At 38.6% G+C, this 18,572-nt stretch overlaps 1 protein-coding gene across 10 annotated transcripts; it reads left to right on the top strand.

Moving 5' to 3' along the window:
* Positions 1-4,735: 4,735 nt before the first annotated feature.
* LOC104117549 (B3 domain-containing protein At5g18090-like) lies at positions 4,736-18,414 on the top strand. 10 transcript variants are annotated; one of them, XM_070196192.1, is made up of 10 exons: positions 4,736-4,990; positions 13,056-13,671; positions 13,840-14,262; positions 14,837-15,005; positions 15,107-15,274; positions 15,397-15,564; positions 15,688-16,452; positions 16,573-16,700; positions 16,871-17,152; positions 18,164-18,414. In XM_070196192.1, exons 1-5 carry the CDS (start codon positions 4,901-4,903, stop codon positions 15,117-15,119), a joined length of 1,311 nt encoding a protein of 436 aa, XP_070052293.1. In that variant the 5' UTR covers positions 4,736-4,900; the 3' UTR covers positions 15,120-15,274; positions 15,397-15,564; positions 15,688-16,452; positions 16,573-16,700; positions 16,871-17,152; positions 18,164-18,414. The 10 variants fall into 10 exon arrangements, with proteins under 10 accessions (XP_070052293.1, XP_070052295.1, XP_070052296.1 ...); XM_070196194.1 differs by having other exon boundaries at positions 15,397-15,519; XM_070196195.1 differs by having other exon boundaries at positions 15,397-15,505.
* Positions 18,415-18,572: the final 158 nt, after the last annotated feature.

The following is an 18,572-nucleotide window of genomic DNA, read 5'->3' on the forward strand; positions in this document are numbered from 1 at the left end:
TATAATTAGGCATGAATTGGCGAAAGTTAGAAATTTGGCGATTTTGGTCGGCGGTGAAAAAATTAGGTATCGGGGTTGGAATGGAATTCCGGAAGTTGGAGTAGGTTTGTAGTGTCATTTGTGACGTGTGTGCAAAATTTAAGGTCATTTGGACGTGGTTTGATATATTTCGGCGCCGTTGGCGAATTTTGAAAGTTTAGAAGTTCTTAGGCTTGAATTCGAGGTTGATTTGGTGCTTTGGTGTTGTTTTGGGTGTTCTGAAGGTTGGACTAAGTTCGAGTAGTGATATATGACTTGTTGGAATTATTGGTTGAGGTCCCGAGGGCCTCGGGTGAGTTTCAGATAGGTTTGGGTTGTGTTGCGCTCGTTTTTCTTATGTTTCAACGTCGTTTCTTCAAGAACAAATGATATCATATTGAAAAAATGAGCTCCGATTTCTTTTTTCATTAACGCATTAGATCTGTATCGTAATTATGGACCCGTAGCAAAAAGAATCGTCGAATATGGACATCGTATGAGGATTTTATGGTCATTTTACTAAGAATTAGTTTGCGAGATTTGTCACATTAATTACGAAATTGCCACTGCCGGCGTATTTAAAAATCTGTACTATTTGCAAATATTAAAACCTACATATCTCCTTCATTATAAGGTCAAATTAAGTGATTCAAAAGCCTAACTTGACTAGAATTTCATAAGAAATCCATTGGAGGTATAAAAAGTGAGTTTTGGGATCATTGTAATGAGAAACGAGGCAGAATAGCTAGCAGAACAATATATAAAATAAGGGTTTGTTCATTCGGTCATATTTTGAGTTGGGGAGCTCGGATTGAGGCGATTTTCACCATAAGGATTGGGGTAAGTGTTCTCTACTCGGTTTTAGTTATATTTCATGAATCCATCTTCATTTTTGGGATTTGATTGATGATTTCAAAGTAGAATTGAGAGAGTTAGGGCTTGAGTTTTGGAGAGTTTGAGGTAGGATTTTTGAGGGACCAAACGAAGTCAGATTTTGATGAATTTTATATGGTTAGACTCGGGAGAGGACGAGGTTTATTATTCTTCCATTTTGACTGATTTCGAGACGTGGGCCCGCGGGCTGGGTTTTGGCCGATTTCGGATTTTTGGCATATTGATGTAGTTTTTATTGTGGAATTCGATTCTTTAGACTATGTTGATAGTAGTATTCTGATTTTTTTTTAGATTCAAAATTTTTGGAGACCGAGTCCAGAGACGAGGGCATCCCGGAGTAGGATTTTACACTGTTACGGTAAGTAACAGTTTTAACTCCGGCTTTGAGGGTATAAATCCGAAGAATTTGATATCGTGTGACTGTTTGGAGGTGATACCACGCTAGGTGACGGGCGTGTGGGTGTATACCTCGAGGGATTGAGACTTGGTCCGCCACGTGAGGCCTCATGGCCATCTTCTATGTTTACGTAGTTACTTGTTGTTGAACTTGTCTGCCTTCATATTAGAGATCATGCTTAGGCTTTATTCATGCTCACATTATTTGTACTCAGTCATAGAAATTATTATACATGTTTACATCAGTCTCTATTATTTGCTAATATGTTGTGATAATTGATGTGGGTTGTGTTTCCTTATTTGTTGATGATGGTGAGGCTAGTGAGGTACATGATTGACTGAGGTCGAGGGCCTGGTTGTGAGGATATTAATACCATAGCGCGTGAGTTATCCGCGTAGGACATGAGTTGACCGTACGGGTCCAGGTATTGATACCATAGCGCGTGAGTTGTCTGCATAGTACGTGAGTTGTCCGTGCTTAGTGCTTGGGCTTTGGGAGCCCCTCCGGAGTCTGTACACACCCCCAGTGAGCACAGAGTGTTGAGCGTTGAGTGCTGAGTGATGGAGTGACATTGTTGTGAGGTTGCATTTACTTTTGTTGTTGCTGTATTTACCTGTTAATTTTCCTTGTAGTCTTACTGATTTATGAAATTCCCTGTCTACTCCTGTTTGTACTTAATTGTGGAAATAATAATTGGATTATTCTGCTTAGCTCGTCACTACTATTGAGTTCCTTAGTTATTTCTGTTACTTGCTGAGGTGGTTGTACGCATACTCCCTGCACTTTATGTGCAGATCCAGGTGAGTTAGAGCGCGGCGATCATTGAGTTCAGGCCGGCTATCTATGGAGATTGCAAGGTAGCTGCTAGCGTCCGCAGGACCTTGTTACTCCTTTTGTCATTTCTTCTTTTGGACAGTTAGACAGTTTATATATCTTAGTTTATAGTTTTAGACGCCTATGACTTAGTGATACCCTGATGTTTGGGGCTCGTTTACGTATTTTTCTATATTATATTTAGAGTTGATTTAGTTTATGAAAATTTTAAATGTTGAAATATTTTATTAAATTCTTATAATCGATTTAGTAGTAATATTTTGTGAAATAGGTTTGCCTTATAATACGATAGGCGCCATCATGACCATGGTTAGATTTTGGGTCGTGACATGAAGTACCCTAGCGATCACGATGCATTGCCTGCCACAGCTACGCGAACGCAATATAACCACTGTTAACACGATGCCTTCAGCCCAGCCTCCTCTGTGAATGCGAGACTGCCTTCACGAACGCGAAGGCCAAACTCCTTGCTCCAGCTCCTTCTTTACGAACATGATGCCCCATCACAAACGCGAAGAGAAAATCTTCCTCAACTCCAAATAACACTCCTCAATTGTAATACCTACTCCTCGACCGCGAGGCACACTAGACATCAGCAAAATTTGCCAACTTCAAACATGCCCGAGTGGTCCGTAACTCAGCCAAGCCACACGGGATCCCGTCCAATTATATCAATAAGTACATAAATACTATTAGGACCTATCCAACGCTTCCAAACACATACAATATCATCATATCTACGAATCAAGGATCAAACCACAAGTTGAACTTTTTTTAAGTTCATGAACTTCTAAACATCCAACCAAGCTTCTGATCTATACCTAAGTATTTCAGATCATAACCAAACTTTGCACACAAGTTCCATACCACAAAGTGAACCTATTTCAAGTTTCAAAATAACATTCGGAGCCTGAATCATTAAAGTCAACTATCGCCCAACTTTCGGCAAATGGGCTCAAAATCCTCTAGGGACATCCAAAACTAAATTTGAATATATGTATAATCTCAAAATCACCATACAAACCTATTGGAACCATCAGATCGCCAATCTGATGTTGTTTACATGAAAGCCAAATCTTGGTCAACTCTTCCAGCTTATGGCTTCCAAAATGAACCTAAGTGTTTCAAATCATTTTCGAATCCCATGAAAATCAAATCACCTATCCCCGCAAGTCTTAAAACATCAAATACATATACGGAAAGTATCAAATAGAAGAACGGGGTTCAAATAATCAAAAAGACCTGTTGGATCGTTACACAAATATTCATACGACTTTTGTAGCCATTAACTATCATAGAGTCAGCTTACTAAAGAAAAAATGTCATAAATGAAATCGAATAAAGTATATTTAGATAAATTAGTTAATGATCCAAACCACACAATTACCTGCGTAAAGAGCGAATTAGATATTCAAGAAGAAGAGCGAAAAAAGGGCATCCCAGTGCACTAAGCTCCCGCTATACGCGGGGTCCCGGAAAGGGTCGGACCACAAGGGTCTATTGTACGCATCCTTACCCTGCATTTCTACAAGAAACTATTTCTACGGCTCGAACCAGTGAAGAAAAAGAGAGTGTATGTATATACACACACCTTACTGAAATGTCTTTCACTTTCTTTACCTTTTAAATTGATTTTACATTGTATAAAATTATAATTTAATTTATTTTTCTAATATTTAGTACTTTTAATTAAGTTAAATTTTATTTACTACATGGTTCCCGATTTGAATTAGGCAAGAAGGCCTAAACCTCTCCTAGATTTTATGACCTTTTCAATTAAAAAAAGAGTAATGTTACTATATCAATTTATGATACACGTTAGGAATAGTGATAAAAACTTATTTTCAAGTTTTCTCCATATTTACACATTAGGTTTGTCTATTTCTTTTATTTTTTTAAATATAATTAGTAATTTAAATTAGATTAAAATAAATTTATTAGTGGTAAATATTTATAGAATTATGAGAAATAAAACATCAGCATAAATATACATTCCATGTTAGATATAATGATAACTGCCAACAATATTTTATATGTTAGATATTACAATTGATTTTCTAAATTTTCGTTGAGCTAATATCTTAATTCTATATAATTTTAAATATCTTAGTAAAAATAAAAAATAAAAATAGAGAAAGAATAAGTATAAGATTATAACTAAAGTCGATAATATTGACCAATACTTCTTCTATCTTCTTTATTTTAATTATTTATTTATAATCGATCATAGAATTAAAATTCATTAAAATAGAAAAGACTTTTTTATGAAAAAATATGTTTTTAATCCTCTAGGTATATGTAATAAATATGTCCATTACCATTTAGTCAAACACTCCTTTTATTAAAACTATGTACCAAAATTTACACGTTTTAATTAACGCTATGATTATGCATAAATTATTTTAATATTCATAATTATTAAAATATTTTACTCAATATAAAATTCTAAAAAATTTTCTAAAATAATTATTAACAATTGCATGTCAAATACGTATAGTTTAATAATAGTTTTATAATTTTTAAAGTTTTATACGTATTGATGAGGTACACGCACTAACTCCACTTTAGGACTGAGCTCTAATCTCATTAGTTAATACTCCAATGTTAGACAATTGAATAGTCACACCATAGGAGCTAGTGACGGAACTGATTACTAATGTTAAAAATGCAGTGGGCAGAAGAGGGAATTTTCAGTTCCAATTATTTTTTAAAGCTTGGCGTTGCTTTACCCAACAAGATGAAGAGTTGGTGGCGGAGATGGTAAAGAGACGGCGGCAAGCGGTGAATGAGGCGGAGATAACCCCTCAGTTCTTCAAGATTATTCTCTCTCCTCATGCCTCTAAATTAGTATGTTCTTTCTGCAATTGGGTTTATGATTTCCTTTTTCTCTTTCTATTTGTTTGGTTTCGGTTCCCTTCACTTTTTGATTTAGTAATGCTTTCTCTTTATAACTTTGTGAAGAATTTTTTTTTTTTTTTTTTTTTTACTTTTTAAATTTCCCCTTTTGGTTTGTAAAAATCGTTTCTTGTCACAAATAGGAGCATCCAGTTTGAGTATGACGTTGTTATCAATGTTGATGATTTGCGCTTAGTCCTAGTCAACATCTTGTGTGTGGATGGATGATGCTATATTTGAGGATTCCATTTCCATTTAAGTTCCAATACTAAATTTGGACCAACACATTGCATTACTGGAATGTCTCTATAAATGACACCAATACTAAAAATTGTATTTTCAAATGACATAAGTGATAAGAGGGAGATGTAGTAGGGAGCTCTCTTCGAGTATATTATGAGTTTGTTATGTCAAACTAGGGAGGTTGAGCCAAGCCCATTTCTTGTTTCGAATGGTAAAGCTAAATAATTAGCCAACTTTTGATATTAGAACAATTCCTCTCAAACTAGTATAGTTTTTAAATTTAGCTGATTTTGGAGTGTCTCTACATTTTATAAATGCAATCCAAAAATAGTAGGCATCCCATTAGAAGCAAAGTTTTGATAGACTTAAATGATCAACTGTCAAAAACACAAATTTGAAATATTCCTACTTGTAGAGTTAATCTGACACTTTGCAGCACAGAATTTACTACAGTAAATATTACTCATCTTTGCTTTTAAGTAATGTAACTGCGCGAAAATTATTGTACTATTTACTAATAGTATTATAAGTTTTGAGAGAGCTTGTTTCCAGGATTTTCAAGATACAAATGAGATTGAACTAAGTGTAAATAATAGTCCTGATGACAAAAATCCAAAATTCAACCTTAATCTGTACTCCATCTGAAAGACCAATCTAATCAGTCACTTTGATGCTGCAACGCTTAAAAGGAAGTCATGTGATGTATCTTTGGTCTTTCAACTAGGTCTTTAAATGTGCACGAGTGGGTTTACGGCGTGCCAATTGTTTTTGCATAATCCATAAAAGAGTTATGTTCTCTATGTGTGCAATTAAATGGGGTTAGATACAAGAGGGTTCTTGAGGGAATGGGAAGCTTGAGGATCACAAGGTTTTTGCCAAACCTTAATGTAAATATAAACCAGTCTCAACTAAGTTCCCTGTTTTTGAGCAGTAACAAGAATGAATAACATGAATACTTTGAATTGAAGCAATTAGGAATTAATAAGGTGTCTGTTCTTCTTAGCATTTGATTTACGTAAGACTTGATCAGTTGTACCAAGGGATATGGACAAAAAAGGGAGGCTTATTGACAATGGAGAAACCTTTATTGCTTTCATTTTTTTATCTCTTTTGCTAGACCAAAACTAGTTTTGGCTTTCATGTGCAATCAGCTCTGATTAAAGAAAAAAAGAAAAAAAACAGAAAGAAGAGGTCAATTAAAATATTCTTAGTCATGCATACAACAACAACATCCCAGTAAAATCCCACTAATGGGGTCTGGGGAGGGTAGTGTGTACGCAGACCTTACCCCTACCCCGAAGGAGTAGAGAGGCTGTTTCCGAAAGACCCTCGACTCAAAAAAATAAATAGACAAAAGGACAAAAAGGAGACAATATTAGTATCACAACAATAATCATAGGAAAAATAGGAACACCATGAAATCCAGAAGAAAGATGCAAAGCAAAGGGAGACGATATTAGTATCGCCTCAATAATCATAAGAAAAATAGGAACACCATGAAATCTAGAAGAAAGATGCAAAGCAAAAGCGATAGCTAGTAAATATGACATGCACTGAAAAGCGAAATAGTAAGACACAACATTGTCACTAGCTATCTTAGACAAAAACCCTACATGGCTAGTCCCATAATGGTACGAAGTAAGGCACGACTCAACTATCTCCTAACCTACAACCCTAATACTCGACCTCCACATCTTCCTATCAAGTGTCATGTTTTCGGAAATCTGGAGCCTCGCCATATCCTGCATGATCACCTCTCCCTAATACTTCTTAGGCCGCCCTCTACCTCTTCTCGTGCCCTCCACAACCAGCTGCTTACACCTCCGTACCGGAGCATCTGGGCTTCTCCTCTGAACATGTCCGAACCATCTAAGCCTCGCTTCCCGCATCTTGTCATCAATGGGAGCCACGTGCACCTTCTCCCGAATATCATCATTTCTAATCTTATCTATCCTAGTGTGCCCGCACATCCACCGCAATATCCTCATTTCTGCTACTTTCATCTTCTGGATATGTGAGTTCTTAACGGGCCAACACTCAACCCCATACATTATGGCCGGTCTAACTACCGCTTTATAGAACTTACCTTTGAGTATCGGTGGTACTCTCTTATCACACAGGACTCCAGATGCTAACCTCCACTTCATCCATTCTACCCCAATACGGTGTGTGACATCCTCATCGATCTCCCCTCCCCCTGGATAACCGAACCAAGGTACTTGAAGCTGTCTTTACTCGGGATGACCTGCGAATCAAACCTCACATTCACGCCCACTTCTCCTGGCTCAATGCTGAACTTACACTCCAGGTATTTTGTCTTCGTCCTGCTCAGCTTGAAACCCTTAGACTCCAGAGCATGTCTCCAAACCTCCAGCCTCTCATTAACACCGGCTCGCGACTCATCAATCATAACTATGTCATCGGCGAATAGCATGCACCATGGCACATCCCTTTGAATATGGTGTGTTAACGCGTCCATCACCAGGGCGAATAAGAACGGACTGAGCGCAGAACCTTGGTGTAACCCCATTACAACCGGAAAATGCTCAGAGTCGCCTCCTACTGTCCTAACCCGAGTCTTAGCCCCATCATACATGTCCTTAATCGCCATAATGTAGGGAACCGACACACTTTTTGCCAACGGGCATCTCCAGAGAACTTCTCTAGGAACTTTGTCATACGCTTTCTCTAGGTCAATAAACACTATGTGCAGATCCTTCTTCCTCTCTCTGTACAGTTCCACCAACCTTCTAACAAGGTGTATAGCTTCTGTAGTCGAACGACCCGGCATGAACCCGAACTGGTTGTCGGATACAGACATTGTCATCCTTACCCTCGCTTCAACCACCCTCTCCCACACTTTCATGGTATGACTCAGTAATTTGATACCCCTATAATTGTTACAACTCTGGATATCACCTTTGTTCTTATATAATGGAACCACCATACTCCACCTCCACTCATCCGGCATCCTCTTCGCCTTAAAAATAATATTAAACAACCTAGTCAACCACTCCAAACCTGCTCTCCCCATACAATTCCAAAATTCCACCGGAATCTCGTCTGGCCCGGTCGCTCTGCCCCTACTCATCTTACGCATAGCTCCCACGACCTCCTCAACCTCGATACGCTTGCAGTACCCAAAGTCACGGTGACTCTCGAAATGCTCCAATTCGCCTAGCACAATATCCCGATCCCCTTCTTCATTCAGAAGTTTATTAAAGTAAGTCTGCCATCTCCTTTTAATCTGGGCATCTTCCATCAATACTCTACCATCTTCGTCCTTGATGCATTTTACTTGGTCCAAATCCCGAGCCTTCCTCTTTCTCAACTTGGCCAGCCGGAATAACTTCTTGTCCCCACCTTTTCCCCCCAATTCCTCGTACATACGACCATAAGCCGCAGTCTTAGCCTCTGTGACCGCCAGCTTAGACTCCTTCTTAACTGCCTTATACCTCGTCATGCACGCTCGCCTCTCCTCCTCACCTATGCTCCCCACTAACTTCAGGTACGCCGCCTTCTTTGCTTCCACTTTATCTTGGACCACTTCATTCCACCACCAGTCTCCTTTGTGCCCACCAGAGACACCCGTCGAGACCCCTAATACCTCTCTCGCAGCCTCCCTAATACAGTCTGCTGTCGCTGACCACATAGTACTCGCGTCACCACTGCTCCTCCAAGCTCCCATAGCCGACAACCGCCCCTCCAACGCTTGGGCTTTATCCTTAGTTAAGGCTCCCCACCTGATTCTCGGTCTTCCTCGAGTAGACCTTTTCCTCCTCTTTAACATAATACCAACGCCCATCACCAAGAGCCTATGCTACCTCGCGAGTATCTTACCCGAAATCACCTTGCAATCCTTGCACAACCCTCTGTCACACCTCCCGAGGAGGAGATAGTCAATCTGAGTCTTCGCCACTGCATTTTGAAAAGTAACCAAATGCCCCTCCCTCTTCCGAAAGCTAGAGTTCGCAATCACTAACCCAAAAGCCTTAGCAAAGTCCAACAACGATGTACCTCCTCCATTCCTCTCCCCAAAAGCGAAGCCTCCGTGCACCTCGCCATAACCACCTGCGGTCGACCCAATATGCCCATTGAAATCCCCTCATATGAATAACTTCTCAGCAGGCGGAACCTGGCGCACAATCTCATCTAACCCTTCCCAGAAGCGCCATTTAACCTCCTCATCCAGGCCCACATGCGGCGCATAGACGCTAACGACGTTTAGGGTGCATTCTCCAACCATCAAATTAATAATCATCAATCTATCATTCACCCGTCTAACCTCAACCACAAACTCTCTAAGTTCCCTATCCACCAAGATGCCCACTCCATTCTTACCTTTCTGGACTCCTGAGTACCAAAGTTTATACCCGTCTGCATCCCTCGACCCTACCCACCTTGTCTCCTGGACACACGCTATATTGACCCTCCTCTTCTGGAGGATCTTCGCCAACTCTATAGATTTACCCGTCAATGTACCTACATTCCATGACCCAATTCTCAACCTACAGACACCCTTATTCCCTTTACCTCCCTTGCCTCCCGCCCCACCCCCTAAACCCTGCCTTACCTCCCACCCTCACCCCCCGTTCCCCTTGAGGACATGACCTCACTCGACCATCCCAGACCACAGCCACTATACCTACGACAGAGTAAGGGAAATCACTATCACACACAAGGCAACAGACCAAACCAGAAGAAGACAAGTTGTAACAACAGGCACACTAATACGGTGAATAAACTAATACGAAGTAAGATGACAACAATTTAACTCACACAACTAGTGTTTTGAAAAGCGAGCGCTTCGTCGCTTTAAGCGAGAAGCGAGGCGAAGCGAGAAGCCGTCGCTTTTTCCTAACTGAGGTGACCCGACCAGCAGAAGCGCTCGCTTTTGTTTAGAGGGGTCATTTTAAAAAAAAAAGTTTGAGCCTTTGTTTTTATTATACAAAACAGACCCAAAGTGAAAAGACTATTCTTTCTCCTTCCCAACGTTAGCAGCAACAACTAGCTAGAGTTTCAACCTCCAGGTCATTTTTCTTCTTTTATTCTTCTCTTCTTTCTTCTTCTTCTCCTCCTCCTCCTCTCTTCTCTTTTTCAGTTTTTCTCCTCCAGCGTACAGCTAGGGCAGGCGCTGGTTTTTTTCCCCCTTTTATTCTTCTTATTTATTAATTTTAATATGTATTTTAGTTTATAAAATTAATTATTATATATATACATTATATTTTCAGTTTATTTGATTTTTTTAATGTGTATTTCAGTTTTTAAAATTAATTATTATATATATGTTATATTTTCAGTTTATTTAATTTTTTTAATGTGTATTTCAGTTTATAAAATTAATTATTATATATATGTTATATTTTCAGTTTATTTGATTAATTTTATATGTATTTCAGTTTATAAAATTAATTATTATATATATATATATATATATATATTTAATGTGTTTTTTAGTGTATAAAATTAATTATTATTTATATGTTATATTTTCAGTTTATTTGATTAATTTTATATGTATTTCAGTTTATAAAATTAATTATTATATATATATATATGTTATATTTTCAGTTTATGGAGGATTTGGTGGTACCTACTTTTAAGTTTTTAGATTGAACTTTTTGATTGTTTATATTATGTCTTTGTAAGGTTTACATTATGTTTTTTAAGAATTGCGCTTCACTTCAATGAAGCGCGCGCTTCGCTCTTGAAGCGAGGCGAGCCCCTGTCGCTTTTTTGCGCTTCTCGCTCTCAAAAACACTGCACACAATAAAGGAAAACTGGAAAACGGGAGGTACCAACTCCCGCGAGTAGAATAGTAAATTCAAAGCAAGAACAATGGAACCTGAAGTCACAACGAGTGCCGAGAAAGGTGTTGTCCACAACAGTTATGTTTTGGAAGTTCCCGCCCGCTTCGCCCGAGGCTCGCCGGAAAATTGTCTCAGCCGCCACCGCCACCGCCGATAGGCTAGATCAGTGCACCAGAAAATAGGGGGACGGGGGGTGAAAGAGACGAGGTATAGGGGAGAGAAAGAAAGGAGAAGAAGAAAAGGGAGATATAAAAAGATGGGGGTAGATCTGGAAAGCAAGGGAGGGTAGTAACGGGGAAGAAGAAGAAAGCAGGAGAGAGAGAGGAAAAGAAGACAGGGGTGAGGTGGGGGTTTTACCTGGTCTGGTGGTCGCCGGAGGTCCGGTGAATGGTACGTTAGAGAGATCCGAGAGAGACGTTAGAGCTTAAGCTTTTCCAAGCTTTTTCGTAGTCATGCATAACTGTTTAAAAATATTTACATTCTCATGCATGTAGAGAAGTTGAATTAACATTGGGTAATGCAATAATGTTGCAAACAGTTATTCGCTGAGGAAAGTCAAGTATTTGCTTAAGTTTATGGATAGAAAATTGCTAATATACACTTATCACCAATCAATATATGTGATCAGAAGCCAACATCAAAATTAAGAGCCTAAAATGTGAAGAAATATCCAGCTTCAGGAGACTAAGGCCTCATTTGTTTGCACTTAATGGAGGTCTGCTTCTTAATTATTCAGATTTCGGTCATTAAGTACGTTTGTTGTTTAGATCTTAATTTTAATTATTCAGATCTTAACCATTAAGTCTGTTTGTTTCTTTAATTTTACAACCGCTTAATGGGTCTGAATAGATCTTAATGATTAAGATCTATTTTTCTTTAAAAATATTTCACTATTATTCCTACACTTTCACCATCCTCAGCCATAACTACTACCCATCTATAACAGAGTTTTAATATCATTAAGATGTTAGTAAAAAAAATATTTCACTATTATTCCTACACTTTCACCATTAACCACCACCTCCATTGCTATCGCCGTCCTCCACATCGTAGACTATACCACCACCTACTACCCACCACCTACTATTCATTACTACCATCCTCAGCCATAACTACCACCGCTATCAAGCACGAATGTTAGTTGTTACTACTATTAGCCATCATTTACAACCATCACCACCAACCACCATTACTATAACAATCACCAATCACCACTATCAACCACTATCAACCACAACTATATATCACTCATCACCGTTCAGTCACCACTACCATCAACCACCACAGTTAACTATTGTCATCCACCTTCTACTACCTATAATGACCACCATCAACCAATACCACTACCAGACATTACCCGGTCGACACCCACAACCATTACTGTTAGCCATCACCACCACCAACCACCATATAATTTTTTAATAGTATTTTATTGATATAGTATTAGATTAATTAGTACTATTTGATTTGAATTTATACTAATTAATTTTTAAATAAAAATAAGTTTTATACATTTAGCGGTAGAGAAAACAAACAGTCTTAATTATTCAGTATTCAGATCTTAATACAATATCTTAATATTCAGATGTGTATCCAGATTCAGGCATTCTAATCTTAATATACATATTAATAGTCAGATATTTATTTAGATTCAAATGTCTTAATCTTAAAAAAAAACAAATGAGTGAAATCTTCGGTCTTGTGGAGCTTGATTGACAGATCTAAGACCTGAGCTTAACTAATCACTTCAGTATTTGTTGTTTGTCTGGTACATGATTTTCCTACTTAGTATCTAGCTATCGCTTTTTCTTTCTCCTTTTTCCCGTGGCAATATGTGATTGAAAACTTGACTAGTCTCTTCAGCTACCTGACACCAGATATTGGTCTTAAAGTTCTATTCTCTTTCCTTTTGGTTTCTTCTCTTTTCTTTTTGTTCATTTCTTTCCGATTTTGGTATAATACAGCGCATCCCAGATGAATTTGTAATGAAGTATGGGGCCAACATGCGAGATCTTGTGGCCCTTGAGGTCCCAAGTGGCGCAATATGGAAAATAAAATTGCAAAACTCTAATGGCATGGCATGGCTGAAGGAGGGTTGGGACCAGTTCAAGGAGTACTATTCAATTGGTTGTGGTTACTTTTTACTCTTTCAATATAATGGAATCTCTCATTTCTCTGTCTCCATATTTGATTTAAGTGCTTCCGAGATTGAATATCCTTCTGGCCCAAGTGAAGATATGACACCAGAGAATTTTGTAAAGATAGTGGGTGATGCTAGTCATAGAAAGAAGGAAGGTGGGCCTGAGACAAACAATAATGCATGTGATGACATCGTGGACGATTTTCTGAGAAAGAAGACTGCAAAAGTTACAAAAGTAGCAGATCATTCATATTCAAGAAGACAAAAGTCTAGCGTTACAGAATGGCAGGATCGTATCAGGGTGAGCCTTGAGAAACCACACGTGGAAGAGGATTTGTATTGTGCAACAGAAAAAGAAAAAAGGAAGGAGATTAAGAAGGAGAAACTTGAAAAACAAAACATGGAGAAGAATTTGTATCATGCAGCAGATAAAGGAAAAGGTATATTGATTAAATGTTTGTACCTATTTTCATGGATTCTTCTTGTTCAATAACATGAGAATCTTCCCTTGTGGTACACATTCTGGTTGAATTATGCTGGTGCCAATAACATTCTCCTTTCTCTCTCTTTGTGTCCTCCTGCTCCCCCTTCCCCTCTCCTTTTTTTAGCAGAGCACTGCAAAGAAGCACTAGATCCCCCAGCCTCTAAGATGACAAATACTTGCAGATGCAATAAAAGGAAATATTCTACGAGTTTGGAGGAACCACATTGTAGGCATCCTCTACGAAGTAAAAGTAAACCGGTGGAAGTGGTGAAGCTTGACCAATCAAAAACAGAGGCGACTATGCACTGTGTAAAACCAAAGAATACAGTAGTTGCAGATTCTTCACATTCTGGAAGACAAAAAACTGCCGCTCCAATATCCTGTCCAGAAACAAAAGATCCTAAGAAGGTGAAGCTTGAAAAAGTGAACTCGGAAGAGGATTTCCATTGTGCAGCACCAAAAGCAAGGAGGGGGGAGACTAACATTGAGAAACTTGAAAAGCAAGATGTGCAACAGAATTTGTATGCTGAAGCATATAAATTTAAAGGTATTTGGTTTTAATATTTGTGGTTACTCTCATTGATGCTGCTGGTCAGTAACAAGAAAATTTTCCTTTGTGAGTCTCATTACGTTGAATTATGTTACGAGGCATGACATTCTTCCCCCCCCCCCCCCCCCCCACAAAAAAAAAATCTTTTTGGCAGAGCACTGCGATGAAGTACCAGTAGTGGATCCCTCAGCATCTAAGATGACAACCACTAATCAACAAAGTGAAAAGAAAATTACTACCAATTTGGATGCTTCATGTTGTAGGTATCCACTACGAAGTAAGCAACTGAAAGAGGTAAAGCTTGAAAAACGAGACACGGAAGAGGACTTGTTTTGTGCAGCACAAAAGGTAAAAAGGAAAGAGACTAACAGAGTGGAGCTTTGACAAAGGAGATGCTGAAGGTATTTGGTTCTAATATTTGTGCCTACTCTCATTAATGCTGCTGGTTCAGTGACGAGACAATTTTTACTCTGTGAGACTCATTACGTGGAATTGTGTTCTGACAGATGACATTCTTCTTCCTTTCTCCTCCCTTCCTCTTATCCCCCTCCCCACATCATCTTTTTGGCAGAGCACTGCAATGAAGTACCAGTGGTGGATCCCTCAGCACCTAAGATGACAACCACTAATCAACATACTGAAAAGAAAACTGCTACCAGTTTGGATGCTTCACATTGTAGATATCCACTGCGAAGTATGCAACTGAAAGATGTGAAGATTGAAAAAAAGAGATTTGAAAGGTATTTGGTTCAGTACCAAGACAATGTTCCTTGCGAGTCTCATTACATTGAATTATGTTATGACGGATGCCATTCTTTTTCTCCTCCCTTCCTCCCCGCAGAGCACTGCAATGAAGTATCAGTGGTGGATCTCTCAGCATCTAAGATGACAACCACTAATCGATATACTGAAAAGAAAACTGCTACCAGTTTGGATGCATCATGGTGTAGGTATCCACTGCGAAGTAAGCAACTGAAAGATGTGAAGATTGAAAAAAGAGATTTGAAAGGTATTTGGTTCGGTAACAAGACAATGTTCCTTGTGAGTCTCATTACGTTGAATTATGTTATGACGGATGACATTCTTTTTCTCTTCCCTTCCCTCCCCCTTGCTGCGTCATCTTTTTGGCAGAGCACTGCAATGAAGTATCAGTGGTGGATCTCTCAGCATCTAAGATAACAACCACTAATCGATATACTGAAAAGAAAACTGCTACCAGTTTGGATGCGTCATGGTGTAGGTATCCACTGCGAAGTAAGCAATTGAAAGATGTGAAGATTAAGAAAAGAGACGTGGAATGTATTTTGTTCAGTAACAAGACAATTTTCCTTTGTGAGATTCATTACGTTGAATTATTTTATTATGGATGACATTCTTCTTTTCCTCCCTCTCTTCCCTTCTCCCATGTCATCTTTTTGGCAGAGCACTGCAACAAATTACTAGTAATGGATCCCTCAGCATCTAAGATGACAACCACCAATCAACATAGTGAAAAAGAAAACTGCTACCAGTTTGGATGTGTCACGTTGTAGGTATCCACTGCGAAGTAAGCAACTGAAAGAGGTGAAGCTTGAACAATGGGGAGGAGAGAAGAATATGCATAATCTGAAGCCAAAAAATAAAGTAGTCGCAGATTCTCCATATTGTAGAAGGCAAAATTCTGGCCTTCCAGCATCCTCTTCAAGTTTTCACCCAGAAAGAAAGGAGCCTATCAGGGTGAAGCTTGAAAATCCAGACGTGGAAGAGGATTTGTTTTGTGTAGCTCAAAAAGCAAAAATGAAGGTGACTAACAATGTGAAGCTTGAAATAGGAGACGTGGAGCCTATCACCCAGACGTGGAGCCTCTTCAAGTTTTCACCCAGAAAGAAAGGAGCCTATCAGGGTGAAGCTTGAAAATCCAGACGTGGAAGAGGATTTGTTTTGTGTAGCTCAAAAAGCAAAAATGAAGGTGACTAACAATGTGAAGCTTGAAATAGGAGACGTGGAGCCTATCACCCAGACGTGGAGCCTCTTCAAGTTTTCACCCAGAAAGAAAGGAGCCTATCAGGGTGAAGCTTGAAAATCCAGACGTGGAAGAGGATTTGTTTTGTGTAGCTCAAAAAGCAAAAATGAAGGTGACTAACAATGTGAAGCTTGAAATAGGAGACGTGGAAGGTAATTTGAATAGTGCAGCTTATAAAGTAAAAGGTATGTCATTCTACTTTTTATGGCTACTCTCACGGATACTGCTTGTTTGGTAACATGAGGATCTTCCTTTGTGGTGGCCATTTTGTTGAATTATATTGTTAAACATGACATAGATGACAGCTTCTGAGATGACAAATACATGGCAAGAAAAAGGCTATACCCTCATAGATGCACAATGTTCCAAGTTGGGGAATCCATACTTCATTGTTTCTATGCAGCCGACTTATGTCTCAAGAAATTTCCGCTTGGTAAGCTGTCAGTCAAGAGATGGTCAGTTCATTGCCTTTGGATAGATGTCGAGTCCTGCTGTCCTTAGGGGTCAAGTGTCCTTTGTTTTTAGTCTGTTGAAGGGGAAGTGGGTAAAAGAACTCAGAATCTCTAAAAAGAGTATCTCTTACAACAATTTCTGTTTTTCCAGGATATACCTGGTAACTTCTTCGGGAGATATTTCAAAGAGAAGGAAACCATTGTCATTCTGTGAGCTCTGATGGGAGAACTTGGCGTGCAAGGTGCTCTTTCCAATCAAATTGTGCGAGGATCCGCTCACCAGGTTGGAGAGAATTTGCACTAGACAACGGTTTAAAAGTGCATGATACTTGTGTCTTTGAGCTGATGGAAGGTGTCGAGCCAATGATATATGTAACAATTTTCCGTGATGACTCCTGTTCCCTGAAAGACAATCTCCCAATTTGCTGGCAAGGTAGGGATAGCATCACTGTACTTTAGCTTTACTATCCATCTTCTGTTGATCTTGAGCTCTTCTTGAAGGAGTTAAGCCTATTACAGATTCACTGAGCTCAAGGATATTACATGTATTTCCTTCATTCTGGTTGAGTTAATACCCTAAAACCCGCCTAAACTATATAACCTTTGTCAGTTGCCTACCTAAACTATCGTTTGTCCCTGAAAACCCCCTGAACTATATCCCCCTTCACAATAAAACTCCTTAGCGCATTCTTACTAGTGCTTATAATACACGCTCCAATTTTTATTTTTTTTTAAATCTGCCATGGATATTTGTTTAGCTTAATCTAAAAAACAGACTTAATTAAGATTTTAATACTCTTTATTATATCATTGTAAAAAATTATACAGTAAAAATAAGAAAAAGGGGATGGCTACACCATTCTGTCAGTAGCGATTTTCTCTATTAATCTTGGTTCTAACCTCAATTGCTTTGTTTATTCTTGCTTCTGTTCGAAAATTGTGATAAAAATTAGGGTTATGCTCCTGAGTTGACGAGAATTTCAGAGAATCGGATGGATTCAGATGAAGAAATGGAGAAGAAAATTAAAAAGATGAGGAAGGAAGGTGAAATATATTATATAAAGAAAAAGAGGAGAAAAAAAAAGAAATATAATTTTTTAAAAAGAAGGGCTAATTAGCCATTAAATACTGTCAGATGGGCCATTTTAATGAGTTTTTTTGGCCTTCACACGCTCTTTGACGATTTAATACACACACTATGCCACATAAGCGACGATGGGGGTTTTATTATGAAGGAGATATAGTTCAAGGTATTTTCGGAGACAAACGATAGTTTAGGTAACTGAAAAATGTTGTATAGTTTTAGACAGGTTTTAGGGTATTAACTCATTCTAGTTACTTTCTTAAGATTGAGCTCACCAGTATTATGTGCAATTAAGTATCCTTACATCTATTTAGCAATTGAAGTCCTCTCCATTTGCTTAGTTTCTGTTTCCTGTGACAGGTTTTCGTGCTTGCACAAGTACTGGCAATTCTCAGGCACTATGAGAAACTTTACAATGATAGCAGCTTTTATGGTAAACTAGATTTACCTCGTCTTTGGTCATCCCTTTCCTCTAGTATTTAGTATCTTCATTTCAAACTGAAATATTGTACTATTTTTTATTCCATGTCTACTTCTTGTTTTTTGGTTGAAACGGACATAATTTTAAAAGGTTTGGGTAAACAATAGTGCTATCCTTGCTTTTAATTTCATTGATTGTCCTTCAATTACTCTTCCCAACCTTATTATTGGAGGGACAGTTCATTCATTGAGCCAAACTATTCTCCTCCATCTTCCTTTCTCATAATCTGCCTCTTTCTGGAAAAACAAAAAAGAGAGAGAAGATAAATCTTTTAATGGGGCTGAGCAT

The sequence above is a fragment of the Nicotiana tomentosiformis genome, chromosome 2, assembly GCF_000390325.3.
Source record: "Nicotiana tomentosiformis chromosome 2, ASM39032v3, whole genome shotgun sequence".
In the NCBI taxonomy this organism is placed as follows: Eukaryota; Viridiplantae; Streptophyta; class Magnoliopsida; order Solanales; family Solanaceae; genus Nicotiana; species Nicotiana tomentosiformis.